Consider the following 14,075-nt stretch of genomic DNA (forward strand, 5'->3'; position numbering starts at 1 on the left):
AGCTCAGAAGGAAAGGCTCTAGCCTTTGGAAAGTGCCACTGCCGAATTCATCCCACAGAGGTGGTGCAACATCAGGAACCACCAGGTGAGCAGCAGCAAGCCCCCGGAGGGCAGCGGGGGTCTGGCTGCAGAAGAGGGGTGATGGGGAGGCAGGGTGAAAGCTGGAGTCAGGCTGTACCTGTCTGGGTACGGGGCGGTACTAGGGACCGGAGGATGGATCAAAAGGCAGTGAGTGGCCTTTAGGGGGAAGACACTGTCCAGAAGGAAAGTTCAAAGGGAACCCAGTAAAAAAAAACCCTGAGTTTCTCTGGAGCAGTGAAAGTTGGTATTTTGCTGTGGAGCACGTAGCACGGAATAATAAAAATAGTGGCTGTACCCTCTCTTGGTGCTCTTGGCTCTCTGCAGGAGTCTGGCTAATGTCCCTAGGAAGCCTCTCTGTAGCCTCATAGAATCACAGAATCACAGAATCTTCTAGGTTGGAAGGGACCTTAAAGATCATCTTGTCCAACCGTCAACCTAACTGACAAAAACAGACACCTGCACAACAAACAAGAAGCATCACCATCACTAAACCATACCTCCCAGCACTACATCAACCTGTCTTTTGAACACCTCCAGGGATGGTGCCTCAACCACCTCCCTGGGCAGCCTATTCCAATGTCAACATCTACAAACCTAGCCCAAAGTCAGGCCCTGGCCCCTTCCCTTGGGGTGGCTAAGGGGCTTTCCACCTACGCACAACTTTTGTCTTCTCCCGTGAGGCCTCTTCTCAACCGCCTCACGCAGGGGATAGTTTGGGGCTTTCCAGGGAGTCTCTGAATTGATAACTACAGGGACTTTCCTCGGGAGCTTTTTCTCTCCACCAGGACCTGTCTGAAACTTTGTCCATCCTGTATAAGCTGATGCTACCAAAAAGCTGACTATAATGAGAGTAACAACACTCACATTTTTTCCAGGGGCACTCACCCACCTGGTCCAAAATCCCAGGAAAGCCACCCTCCAGACACAGCTGTGCCTGGCTCACGAGGGCACAGCAAACCCCTGCGAGCATCGCCGGCTGGTGTTGATGTCGGGGCCCCATTGGTGCTAATTAAGCTAATGGAGGAACTTCAGCTCAGTTGATCTTTTTCCTTAATACCCTCCTGGGATAATCAAACAGCTGTTCCCCATCTTCCTGGGCACTGGGTGCCCTTGGCAAGAGCTAACTCGCAGACTGGTCCTTTAAAAGCAAATTCCAGGAGCCCCCTTCCTGCCCATGCACTTGCTCATGCAACTCCTCTTCTGTGTCTCCACTGGCTTCTTAAATCTTATCACACTTAAGCTTTGGTCCCTACTGTCGGGGGGCTCAATAATTCCCACTCTCCATCCCGACTCTGCCCACGCAGGGCTCGTGCAGCTGCCTGAGCTCCAGTAATCTCTCTGCATGGAGCCACCCGAGCAGAAGCGCTTCGTGCAGTTTCTGTACCCAGCACTTCCAGGCTTAAGGCAACCCCACGTACACAAAGAGTTCTCTCTCCAGCACCTGTATGCTGTACATCTACAGACCACCTTTTAATGGAAAAAAAATTAGGCCTAATTTTCATACTTATGATAAGAATAGTCATACCAGTCTCTTTTCCCCTCTGTATTCTCCAGACTTCCGTCTTCTCTTTCCTTAAGTTCTACCAGAGAAGTGAGACAGAGATTAAACCAAATTTTTGCCGCTGTTGCACGGTCTCCTAATCCTGCTCCCATTTAATGGCAGACACCTTGTGTTACCTGAGTGTTGACAGTGCCTGTGGACCCCTGGAAGGGCTGCAGCGTAGGCATTGCACAGGAAAATTTTGACAGCTGATGTAAATCTTGCTGCTGCCACTGGCCCCCCTGTCTGCCACCCTGTCCTCTGCAGAAGCAAGCACTGCAGACTGGAGGGCACAGTGGTTGGAAGGGAGTAATGTCTAACCCACCATAACAACCGTGGTCAAGGCTCATCTCTCAAAGCCCTCATTGACTCGTAGATTGGCTTTGGTGCTTAAAACCTCCTCTAATTTTTCCAGCTCTGCTAGCAGATATAATGAAAAATATTCCCTCTGTCTACAAATCTTTGACCTGGCCGTGTCCTGAGACATTGCAGCTACAGCAAAATATGCGGGAGACCTCGGTGTCTGGTTCTCTTCCAAGGCAAAGAGATCATTTCATCTCAGACGCTTGAGAAACGTGAGTTCACGCCTGATTTATTGGGGGACATCATTCTGCGGTGCAAAGACGCGGTGAGTAACTCCTCGGTGCCCCAAGCGCTGTGGGAGTCAGAGGGAGAAGGGTTTTCTCCACAGGGACTGCTCACCCCGGACTGACTCCCTCTCCCCGAAGCATCCCTGCCTACAAACCCCTCCGGCAACAGCTGCCGATGAAAGGCCTGTGCATATGAAGCCACAAATGCTATGGATATGCATTTTTTCCTTCCATTCATGCTGTCTTTTACATTTGCAGGTAAAATGCTGTCAGACTCTGCCCGCCTTGGTTTTTTTGGTTTGTTTATTTTTTTTATTTTTTTTAAAATTTCTCCCTTAAATGATCGCATTTTCATCTGCTTGGTTAATGACCAAAATACGCAAGTCAGAGGACCAAGGCTACCTTCTATGATTTGCCAGGCACGAATTTGAACCAGAATCTTAAATGCCAGTTAAGCCCTCATCAGGGCAGACTCCCAGCATCAGCTGCAGGGAGGGAGAGCAGTGCAGTCCAGCTGCACAGGGATGGCACACTGATTCCTGCTATGCTCTGCTGGAGAGAGTTTACAAGTATTTCAGATGCTAAGGTGGCTCCTGCACTTTATCTTATCAAAGTAGAAATCAGATGAAAAATGCATATAACCTGTGTTGTGTATATTTTTTTTTTAAAATTTGTGTTACTGATTCATAAACACTTTGATCTATACTTACTACTTTAGCTGGAGATTTTGTCTTTAAGCTATCTGTCTGCTCCCCAGGAGAGAAGGTGGAGTGTGGCTGGGCTGCCTTTTCTGAGGAAGATGTAAATCTTCATTATAGCCAACTTCATGGGTTGACCCACCGTTACCATTTCTTGTATGGGTCTTCCATGCACCCCAGTCCGTACCTCTCTTACTCCATGCTCCCTTTCTTAATAAGCTGAAATGTTAGGGCGTTAGTAGTGCCTGGAAGAAAAAAGCCAGCCCGGCAAGCTTACAACTCACCTCTGGTGGGTACTGCTAGAGAAACTACTGCCTAGCAAAAAACTGTGAACGATCACTTTTTTTTCCCAAAATCCTTTCCCAGACTCTGTTGCATCACCCTGCCATTGCTAATTAACTTCATTGTATTCCATTTTCTCTGTGTAGATGCGACAGCGTATTTGTTTTGCATTAAATTCAGGTGAGCCTTTGAGCTGACGTGTTGAAAATCAATGAGAAGCAGAAGTCGTCAGGAGAAGCTAAAACGCTACAGAGGCAGAATGAGCCTGTCGGGCTTCCTGGTTTCAGTCCCATGAACAGGGTCATATATTCTGGAGTCATGAGCTTCACAAGGGAAATAATGACATATCCAGAGATTGAAACAAAGCTATGTATAGCTTTTCTTACCCCTATGGCCAGCTGAAGCACATAAATAAGTCAGACATTTTGCGTTACTGTTTTGTGGACTGTTTGGAAGTCGTTCATAAATTGTTGGAGAAGAAAGGTCAGGCTCTTAATGAATGCTTTGGAAAATCAGCATCTTTGGGATGGATTTGACACGCTTTGTTTACAGTGTGAGACAGTTCAACATACAAATCCTCTGAAACGCCCAAGGAGCCTTCCAGCAAAACCAGCGGAGACAAGGCTAGACATCCCAAATATTTCTCCTTAAGTAAAAACAAACAACAACAAAAGAAGCAGGAAATTAAACCCCAGACCTTCCTTAGTCAGCACCAAAAAAACTATGAAGCAGACTTCTTTCAAAGGTCTTTAAAGCTCACCTCTGGGCTCTGGCAACAGACTCCTGGGTGAGTTATCTCAACATAAACAGCACCGGAGCCAAATGTCACTCTGGTGTGAGACCTCAGCTGGGTGTCCCAGGATCACGCAAGGGACAAGGGTGGACAAAAAGAGACCCCTTTGACCAGAGCCTTCTGCATGGCCATGGCCTGCACCCTGGGGAGAGCAAAACAGTTTGGGGGGCATCTACCCTCTCAGCTTCCCACCGTTTCCAACCCCCCCCAGGTCCAAGGTGGGAGAGAGGCTTCGGCTCTAAGCAACCTCTCCAGTGAAAAAAAAAAAACCAACAAAAAACCTAACCAACCGAAAAAACCACGTGACGTTGCAATTAGCAATTTGGAGGGGAGACAGTAGTGCATGAAGTCCTGGGGTGAGGGGCTGACATCAGCCCAGTGGGTGGAAAACCAAGACAGTGCGGACAATGGCGCTGCTCCGCTTCCTTTGGAGCACTTTGTCAAAGGAAAAAAAAAAAAAAGCAAAAGAAAACTGAAAAAAATAACTGCTGGGGAGAAACAAAGAAAAAAGAAGAAGAAAAAAAAAAACAACCCACAATGTCTGGAAGAACATATAGGAGATGCTTCAGAAACGAAAAAAGAAGAAGAAAAAAAAAACCAACCCACAATGTCTGGAAGAACATATAGGAGATGCTTCAGAAACATACGGAGCGTGACCTTTGGGTTGGGTGTTTCCTTCCAAGCAGGGGAGGACGCTCAGTCCCAAAGACGAGGGGCTGCTGCCACCTCCCGGCGACCCCCCAGCCCTCGGGGAGCGGAGCCGGGTACCGGTCCCCCCCCCGGGACCTGCGGGCGGGCAAGGAGGGAGAGCATCACCCCACCGAGGAAGAAGGATGGAGAGGCAAGGCCAGCACCGCTTGTTCGAAAGCAAGAGGGGATGGTTGGATGAGTATGTAAAAATCCTTTGGCACAGCATCTCCGAGCGCAGCGTCTAAGGCAAGGAAATAAAACATTCTGCAGTAAAATAGGCAGAAATATTCTGTCAGCTGTGCAAGGGTGTGCGGGTGCTGAAACAGCTTGTGTTCGGGAAACTATAACTTACTACACCCATGTCTTTGAAGGCAGAGTCTGAGATAAGCTGCGTGCCTTTCCCCCTGACAGGAGGCTAATGAAATGATCACCCAGCTATGAAAAGTTCACAGAGAAAGCACTGCAAGCAGAGCATGGAAATTCCTTTTTTCTCAACAGAGACCTGACTGCCAGCTGGGTTGTTGGTTTCCCTGGGATCTACCAGTCCACCCCACGCAATGGCATGCTGTCTGTGTCTGTTATCTTCAAGAGGTCTCATGCTGAACCAGCTCCACACAGGGCTTCCCTACTTCTGGACCCTCACACAGACCAAGGAACCATCCCAAAATAGCTCCAGCGAGCTATGGCAGTGCACTCTGGAAACAATGAGTGCTTTAAGGAGGAGGGTCCCTGCACTGGTCCCCCAGGGCCTTGCTGATCAGCCTCTGCTTATACCCCAGGGGCAGCTGTGTCTCTCCCCTGACCCCAAAGCAGCCGATTGACATATACTGGTTGGTGGTCGCTGGACCATTCAATTAGTGTCACTGTTTTTCAGGTAGAACACCTCTTTCCATGCTATGGTTAGAGAGCAGGGAATGGGCACAGCAGGAAGCACTGCTCTTTTGTGTCAGGATTTCAAAGAGCTCCTGTGCTAAAGCCCCCGTCATCTCCTTGCCTGGCCAAGGAGATAGATCTATAGCTGTGTGCTCTGCAGCATGCTGGAGGTGGCAGATGCCTTGCCAGATGTGCTAGACATCTGTAGGCACTCACCGACAGCTCTCCCAGCCGCCCTGAGCTGGTGGGTGGTGTGTCCCCCTGCCCCTGCCCCCTCCCACAGTGGCAACCCCATGATTTACAGCTCGGCACAGTAGCCGTGGTGGCAGTGCCTGCTGGTACCCTGTCCCCACAGCAGCCTGGGCAAACGTGGGCTGCAAAAGGGCAAGCTGGGCAGGACACCAGGCAGAGCCACATGATGCACGGTGGCTGGTAGGGATTTCCCCAGCAGCACTGGGTTTTGCTGAGCCCCTGCCCAGCTGTCAGCGCCTCTGCGGAGGGAGGGCAGCTCCTCCAGGCCAAGCTGATCCCACCCTTCCAGAGCAGAGGGATGATTTTCTGAAGAGTTCAGGGCCTTCGTGGTTTGTGGTAGGTCTCTGCAAGGCAGCTAGAGGATAGCTTTTGGGGCAGGGACAAGTCTCCTGAGTTTTGGTGAGTTACAGCACTCCATCGTCTTTCCTCAGCATCTCCGACTGAGATTTCATTTTTACCCAGCTTGTGCTGCACTCTAAGATATGCCATGAACGCCTCCGCCATGTCCCAACCTCACATTTTTTCCATTAAAGTACCAGTTAATTGCAAGCTAACACCAGCCAGGTAACCTGGCTCCAGCCCTGCTGCGTGGGCTTGTGCACGAACCCGACTGCACTTCCCCTGGGAAAAGCCCCGCGGCTGGATCAGGGGCTGGGAAAGGAGGGACTCGCTAATTACCCACTCTTTTCACGTGAGCTGGTGGTTTTTCGAGCCAATCCTGACCACAGGTCACACCAGAGGGACAAAGCCCAGGTTCGGTGGGACAGTCCACATCATGAGTCTCCTCTGGCTGTGTCTCCCAAATTTATGTGCCTGACCCAGCAGCAATAAACTGCAGAGGTGTGCCCAGTGTGTCAGCCTCACACGCTTTTGAGAGAATACTGGGGGATTCTGGGGTGTATTTGGAGCCCTTTTTTACCACCAATGGGGACAGTTACTGCTTTTTTAACCTCAGATGATAGAGACCTATGTGGCAGAGCCCAAGTCTTGATGACGATGCCAAGGAGATGAAAGGTTATAATGTCTACATGTAACAGAATTTGCTTTAAAGAGGGAGAAAAAAAAAAAAAAGAGAGGAAAAATGATGGTAAACTTTCGGACTACTCCCGATCTTTACGTAACTTTCAAATTAATCAGCAAGCAAGAAATGCCAGAGTTGTGCAACCCCCGGTGGGTCCATGTGCCTGCTAGCCTTGTGCCCCGGGTTCCTGTCTCCCTGGGGAGATGCTGAAACAGGGGGCAAAGGGAGCCCTGCACGTTTTCCAGAGCGCAGGAAAGGCTGCCACCCTGTGGGGACACGGCTTTGACGGGAAACCCCTCCCTCTCTCCCGGGATGTCCTTCTGCCAGAAGCCAGGGGACAAAAGTCCAAAGCATAATTAGATAAAGTGCAGGCAAGAGGCGGGGGTTCTCTGAGCTATCTGCTGATTGCGTGAGCCATTGCAGAGAAGGCTGTGGGAAATCTGTACACCTTCTCCTGCAAAGGATGAGGAAGGTCCTCCTTATCTCCCTCCCAGGAAGGATGACAGGCTGAGGGAGCTGGGATTGTTCAGCCTGGAGAAGAGAAGGCTCCGGGGAGACCTTATAGCGGCCTTTCAATACCTGAAGGGTGCCTATAGAAGAGCTGGGGAGGGACTCTTTGCCAGGAGGTGTAATGATAGGACAAGGGGAAATGGTTTTAAATTGGAAGAAAAAAGATTCAGATTAGATCTCAGGAAGAAATTTTTTACTATGAGGGTGGTGAGACACTGGAACAGGTTGCCCAGGGAAGTTGTGGATGCCCCATCTCTGGAGGTGTTCAAGGCCAGGCTGGATGTGGCCTTGAGCAACCTGCTCTAGGGGAGGTTGGAACTAGATGATCTTTGAGGTCCCTTCCAACCCAAACCATTCTATGATTCTATGATTCTTCCGCAGACTGACAAACCCCTTGAAGCCTGGGGAGCTCTGGGCTTTAGGACAGTCAGGGGGGCTTTCAGTGACACGTCCCCCCTCCTACAGGAAACACCACCAGCAGCCCTGCATGTCCTCACACAGAGGCAGCCACTCATGTTTTTAATTAGCTGATGGATTACAGAGGGCTTTAAAATCAGGCCTTCCCAGAGCAGCAGACAGATGAGGTCTAGTGTCCCCAGGATTTGCCCCAAAAGCGAGGGGCTGCACGGGTCCTTTGGTACCTGCTGTATTGCAGCACCAGAGCTGCTGCCCCCTCTGCACCACTGCTGGCTTGCCCAAACCTGCCTGGATTTCCTATCATCAACACTTGCATTTTCTGCCATCCAGACAGAAAAAGGGGCCTGAAAATGGTTCAAATGTCCTTACATGGGACAGAGAGACAGGCACGCTGCTCAAACACCTGCACATAACGTCCGCACACAGATTGTGTTCAAAATATATTTCCCTATTTTTACACCTCTTGAGAGGTTTGAATGGGGGCTAAACGTTTGCGGCTGGGTTGTGGGGTTGTTTTTTTTCCCTCACAGCTGAGTTTGTGTCAGGAAGGCGAGAGATGTCAGCACACAGCGGGGAGGCTGGGAGATGCCCCGAGGGGACAGGAGCAGAGGCCAGGGGCTGTTAGCGCCAGGCACAGCAGCGAGAGGCAGCTGCTGGAAAAATGCCCTTTCGCTGCCAGTAGTAATGGCTCCCTCCTGGTATAAAATATTGCCCTTTCCCCTTTCTCATTCACACCTTTTCCCTGCAGATGAAAATGCAACAGGCTGCACTTTTTTTTCTTTTTTTTTTTTTTGGTAGATAGTTTTGGGATCGCCCAATAATTAATCTCAGTAAAAAATCAGTTTAAAATAGCACCAGGCGCTGAGGGGATTCCTCGCTTTCTAATTACCAGACAGTAATCTCCCTCCCTTCCCTCTCTCCGCTGCTTCTGCGGTGCTTCCCCCCTCCTGCAGTCATGCCCCTCTCCCTGGCTGTCCCCTGGCCACCCTGTTCCTGGTGGGCTCTGCCACCCTTGCGGTGATGATGTGGGTCCCAATAACGCTCCCAGCACCCCTGGCCTAAGGGGGTTCAGGCAGGGGTCAGGGCTGAGCCCCAGGGCACGTTCACTTACCCCAGATAAGGGGCGATGTACTCCTGACCCTCTGGGTTTTGGCCTAGATGTGGTGGAAGAAAGTGCTTTTTAATTTTAAAGAGGCCTAGAGATTCTTTGCTTATGGCTTATATTAATATTTAAACCACGCCACGAGAAAAAACCAAAACAAAAACCCTGCATATGTTTTCTCTCTTTTTCACAGCTAACCAGCAGCAAAGGGGAGGAGGTTGGTGGGCTCATCTCTTTGGCAGAGCAAACGCTCTTTCTTCAGCTCTTCTCACCTCCCAATGAGGGCATGGACCCATGCTCTTTCCTAAAAAGGATGCTCTTGTTTTGTTGTTGCCCTGCCTTGTTTTGTAGATGTGATCCGAGAGCACCCAGAAACACGCCAATTGAGACAAACTTATGTTTGCTCCTAGGGGAGCAGTGACCTTAGAAGCCAGGGTGGATCTTAGAAGCTCCACTTCGCGTTGCAGGTCTTGGATGTGAAGATCTTTACCAAGAGGGAAAACACTCACTGTCTAAACTGATTTTACCTATGGGGTTAATTATGGGGACACGGGGTTATCAGTGATGCTATACTTTTCCTAAACACCCTGGATCTCCACAGAATCATAGAATGGTTAGAGTTGGTAGGGACCTTAAAGGTCATTGAGTTCCAACCTCCCTGCCAAGGGAAGGGACACCTCCTACATCCATCTGTGTGCAGAAAGCTATTTGAGTCAACCATGAGTGCTAAACCTTCAGTCTTGAGTGCTCACATCTCTGCAGGTTTGTGTGGCGATGGGAGGGGGAGCTAGTACTTACCCCCTACCTACTCTGCCACCAAACAGCTTTAATCACTCATTTCAGATAAAATCCTTCACGTCGCATCAGGCAAACGAGGTCTGCCATTGCCGTCTTTACTGATGCAACAACCTTAAGAAATGGCGTGGTCGTTGGGCTGTTGAATTTTGTTCTTCCTTTGATCCTTTTGTTTCGCTTGCATGAAGGACAACAGGAACATGAAAGAAAGGGCAAAGCCATCATCGCAAAGTGTACTTCCAGTGGTGGAAAGCTCTTCCTCCAAGCGGCGTTCGGCACCGCGCTTAACCTTTCGGCTTCAAAAGCCTTAGGAAAGAACAAATGAAACCCCCAAAGCCAATTGCGTGTTTCCTATATCTCTTTATTGACCGCCACTGACCGTCGCCTTAGGTGGAGTGCCAGATACCAGTGGAAGAGGTGGAGCTACCCTAGAATTACAGCGAGGGGAGGGGAGACGGTGTGTGAGACAGGGGCTGGGGAGACCTGGCTGGGGACGTGAAGCCTCTGCAGAGCGGCCAGCCACCCCTTCTCTCCCCTGAGGGCCTACTAAGACAGTGGAAAGACGTGCTTGTCCTCGTGCCAGTTGTCCCTAAGGGAAACGACGGGGTAGTGGTGTGAACAGAATACACTTAAACACTTTGCTGCTGGGAAAAAACAAAAAAAAAACCAAACCAAAAAAATATACAGGTTGCAACCCCTGAAGGTAAGACGTTATTATTTCTCCTGCGGTTGCGAGGAACCCGTGGCACACTCATTGCATGTATGCAGGATCTCCGCCGTGGGGCTTGGCTCTGTTGCTTTTATTTATTTTAATTTTTTATTTTTTTTTAAGCTCTGTGTGGTGGGGGTAGAGCAAGTCTGCAGGGCTTTCCCCCTGCTCCAAGCCTCGGCGCACCAGGAGCCAGGGGGTGTGAACTTGTTGCAGTCCCTCCTGCCTGGCGGTGGCTATGGACTACGGCACCGGGAGAAGACCCTTTCTGCAAGTACGATGGCGTGGCAGCATGTGCCATCCGTGCCACCCCCACGGCACAGCTCCTCAACGTCCACCAGCCGCTCACCCAGCCCCTCGTCTCATCCAAGGGAAAGGGGACCCCAAAAAAAAAAAAAAAAAAAGAATAAAAAAAGAAAAAAGAAACAAAGGGAGGGAAAGGGGTGTGGGGGGGAAACCAACAAAATGAACCCCTCTAGATATTCACTGATATCTCTGCCATGGCTCTGGGAACGAGAGCTGCAGACGGTGGCAGCCTGCGCTGCGGGCTTAGGAGGAAGGGGCGGAGGTGGGCTTCTCCTCCCGGGACACGGGGATGGGCCTCTCGCTGTGGCTGGCGTCCATGTTGGTGGGGACCTTGGGGCCCGAGAAGGTCAGCATGCCGTCGTTGGACAGGGAGCAGGTGATGGCAGCCTGGTCCACGTTGGCAGGCAGGCGGTACCGGCGGTGAAATTCACGGGAGATGTAGCCGTGGTCGTCCTGAGAGGCAGTGGGGAAAGGGAGGAAGGCCCGTCAGAAACTCCCTGCCATCATGCCCTGCCTCCCTCCATCCCATCCCGTGGCTCCGTCAGAGGAGGGTCCACGCTCACCCTGGCTTATCGTGAGGCTGTACTGCCAGTGGCACTGAGCACATCTCCCCTTCTCATCCTATTTAACAGGTTTGAAGGGGTAGGTAGCCCCACATGATGCCCCTGAAGCTGCAAGAGCGGAGCAGAGCAGCAGGGTGTGATTTTTGGCCATATTGTAGCTTAGGAGAGGGTCCATGCTCACCCTGGCTTGTTGTGAGGCTGTACTGCCAGTGACACTGAGCACATCTCCCCTTCTCATCCTATTTAATAGGTTTGAAGGGGCAGGTGGCCCCACATGATGCCCCTGAAGCTGCAAGAGTGGAGCAGAGCAGCAGGGTGTGATTTTTGGCCATATTGTAGCTTAGGATCTGATTTGGACGGGGGCTCTGCTGTGGCCTCCGATTTCAAAGGATGCTCGGAGAAAAAAATCTGGGGTTCTGTGAAGGTAAAAGCAATGCGTGTGTGTCTACCCATGTATTTCCTTACTAGGCAGCAATGCTGTGTCAGCCAAAGTACACAGTGCTGGTCTCTTTTTTTTTTTGGCCAAAAGAATGAGAAATGTAATTTTTTCTTTAAGTCAGCCGTAAAAGCGGCTGCTCTCTTCCTCTGGAAAAAATATCTATATTAAAAAAATACATACTGTTTCCAGGCTAGAGCTTTGTCTGGCCAAAAAAGTGTATGAAAAGAATTAAACCCCTGCTGGTATAATTCACTTTTCGACCCCCACAGATATTTCCATGACATATGTGTTAAAAGTTTCCAAGCCTGAGGCACTCAGTTGTTTTTCTTTTGGTTTGTTTGCTCTTGCTTTTCTCTCGCAGATCAGCATATGAAAACTCTGTTTTTACTAACGATTCTGGCTTATGAAAACTCAGTCATGCTTCAGTAGTGCTAGATGATGTTCTTTGTCTGGTCCAGTGTTATTAGTGAACAATGGACATCGTCATCTGATGGTTATGGAAGATGTTGATTGAAAATAAGCAAAAGAGGAGTGGATTAGCTCGTTATTGTCAGATATCAGGTTGGGGCTCTATGGGAAAAGGCCAATAACGACAATTGATAAATAACTACTTCTTCTGATATTTTTTTTTTCCTTCAGCTGAGGACCGATGGAAAGAAAGAAAACGGAGCTTGATTCCCCAGCGGCTTCCCCATCACTTCCACTTACCTGTCTTTCACTGTGCTTGCCATGGATTTCCACAAAATCATCGATAATCTTCACACTCAAGTCTTCGGGAGAGAAGTGTTTTACATCCAGCATGATTGTAAACTTGTCCCGGTCAGACCTCACCTGAAACAAACATCGTTAGCGGCTTCACCATCACTTCCACTTACCTGTCTTTCACTGTGCTTGCCATGGATTTCCACAAAGTCATCGATAATCTTCACACTCAGGTCTTCGGGAGAGAAGTGTTTTACATCCAGCATGATTGTAAACTTGTCCCGGTCAGACCTCACCTGAAACAAACATCGTTAGGCAGTAAGACCTGAGCTCTAAGCAGGGGGGTGGTGCCAGTGTCGCCGCAGCTTAAAAGCCAGAGAAGGGGTGGTCTGGCACGGCACAGCACGGTATTCCCTCCTGTCACCGCAGGCCTCATTGGGGAACTTCCTTCCCACTGTGGGGACCCAGGGACACGGGGGGGCTGTGGTGGGGGTCTGTGCCATTGCTACTTCTCCAGGGAGAGGCATCACTTCTCGCCGCTGTTCTTGTGCTGGGGACCCCTTTGCCCTCTGGCAGATGCACCAGGCGTTTGTGCTCAGCAGTGAAAGGGGATGGACACTAGTGCCATGTTCTCTGATAGCATACGTTCCATTCGTTCAGTGATTTATGGTTTCTTTGTGGCCTTAGCTCTGGGAGGAAGCCAGTAGGACAGGGCTAGGGAAAGCACCGGTCCCTGAGCTTCGGTCGACAGCCCCCATGGCTACACGCTCCTTCTAACACTCTGCCTTCCAAGAATTGCTCCTGGGCCCCCTGGTGTGGGCTTGCAAAAACCATTGGGCTCTGGAGGTGGAGAAGGAGGCTGGAAGAAGCTTCCTCTCACTGGGGTCCTCTCCCATACCGAGCTGCCCTTGCAGGCACTTAATTTGGGAACAGCCTGGCTCTTCCCTGGCTCTTTCCTTGCCATACGGCTGGTGGGAGCCATGGCAGGAAAAGCAGCCTTTTACATCTCAGAAACAACCGTTGGGAGCCCAAACAATTTCCATTTCTTGATGGGAAGCCTTCTGCCTACCAAGGGTTTCCCTCCATGCCCAAGAGGTCCTCCTCATTCCCTCGTACCCCAGCATGGGGCTACAGCTGCCAAACCCCATCGGCTAGCCGCAGGTTGAGGGGAGTGGAGGGGAGGCATAAGGAGGGAGAAGAAGGAAAAGAAGAAGAAGCTGAAGGGCCCTTACCTCTGAAATGCCCGACTCCAGCACACTGCGGAAGAGGGACTGCCTGTAGTAGGGGCTGATAGTGGAAGAGAACAAAGGCAGGAGATCGTACTCGAAGAGACCCTCTCCGAAAAACTGGTCGAACAAACGGCTTGGAATGAGGGGTCCCAGAGCACGCTTGAACCAGGGGTGCTGGATGGTAATGTCCATGCTTGCTGCTGCTGCGACCTGTGGCTGCGAGGGGAGACAGAGATGCCTTGGCTGGACTGTGCAGTGCAGCCCCAGGGAAGCTCCCCCTATATATACCGGTCTTGCAGAATGAAGGCATTAGCGGGATTTCTCTGGAAAGACATGATCTCATGACGGAGGCAACGTGGTCAGCAGAAATGCGGAGACTGACCTGGAAACGACAGTCTGGTTGGAATCGGTGCCAGATCTGCCCGAGGGATGATGCCAGGCAGCAGGCTGTGAGACATGGGGTACTCGTGCCCAGGGGTAGTA

At 50.5% G+C, this 14,075-nt stretch overlaps 1 protein-coding gene across 1 annotated transcript; it reads right to left on the bottom strand.

Annotated features, from left to right (window-relative positions):
* Positions 1-10,902: 10,902 nt before the first annotated feature.
* On the bottom strand, positions 10,903-13,784 carry CRYAA (crystallin alpha A). Its single transcript, XM_014938051.1, has 3 exons — positions 13,596-13,784; positions 12,537-12,659; positions 10,903-11,112 (listed from the first exon to the last, which is right to left on the bottom strand). The coding sequence occupies exons 1-3, from the start codon at positions 13,782-13,784 to the stop codon at positions 10,903-10,905; spliced, it is 522 nt and encodes a 173-aa protein (XP_014793537.1).
* Positions 13,785-14,075: the final 291 nt, after the last annotated feature.

This window comes from Calidris pugnax, unplaced genomic scaffold, assembly GCF_001431845.1.
Source record: "Calidris pugnax isolate Ruff unplaced genomic scaffold, ASM143184v1 scaffold25, whole genome shotgun sequence".
Lineage (NCBI taxonomy): Eukaryota > Metazoa > Chordata > Aves > Charadriiformes > Scolopacidae > Calidris > Calidris pugnax.

Bases quoted from the DNA above. Each gene is read 5' to 3' on its own strand.
- CRYAA (XM_014938051.1), bottom strand. From the start codon at position 13,784: ATGGACATTACCATCCAGCACCCCTGGTTCAAGCGTGCTCTGGGACCC. The intron at 12,660-13,595 runs GTAAGGGCCCTT...TGTTTGTTTCAG, and splicing joins TGGAGTCGGGCATTTCAGAG to GTGAGGTCTGACCGGGACAA. The intron at 11,113-12,536 runs GTAAGTGGAAGT...ACTGCCTCTCAG, and splicing joins GCAAGCACAGTGAAAGACAG to GACGACCACGGCTACATCTC.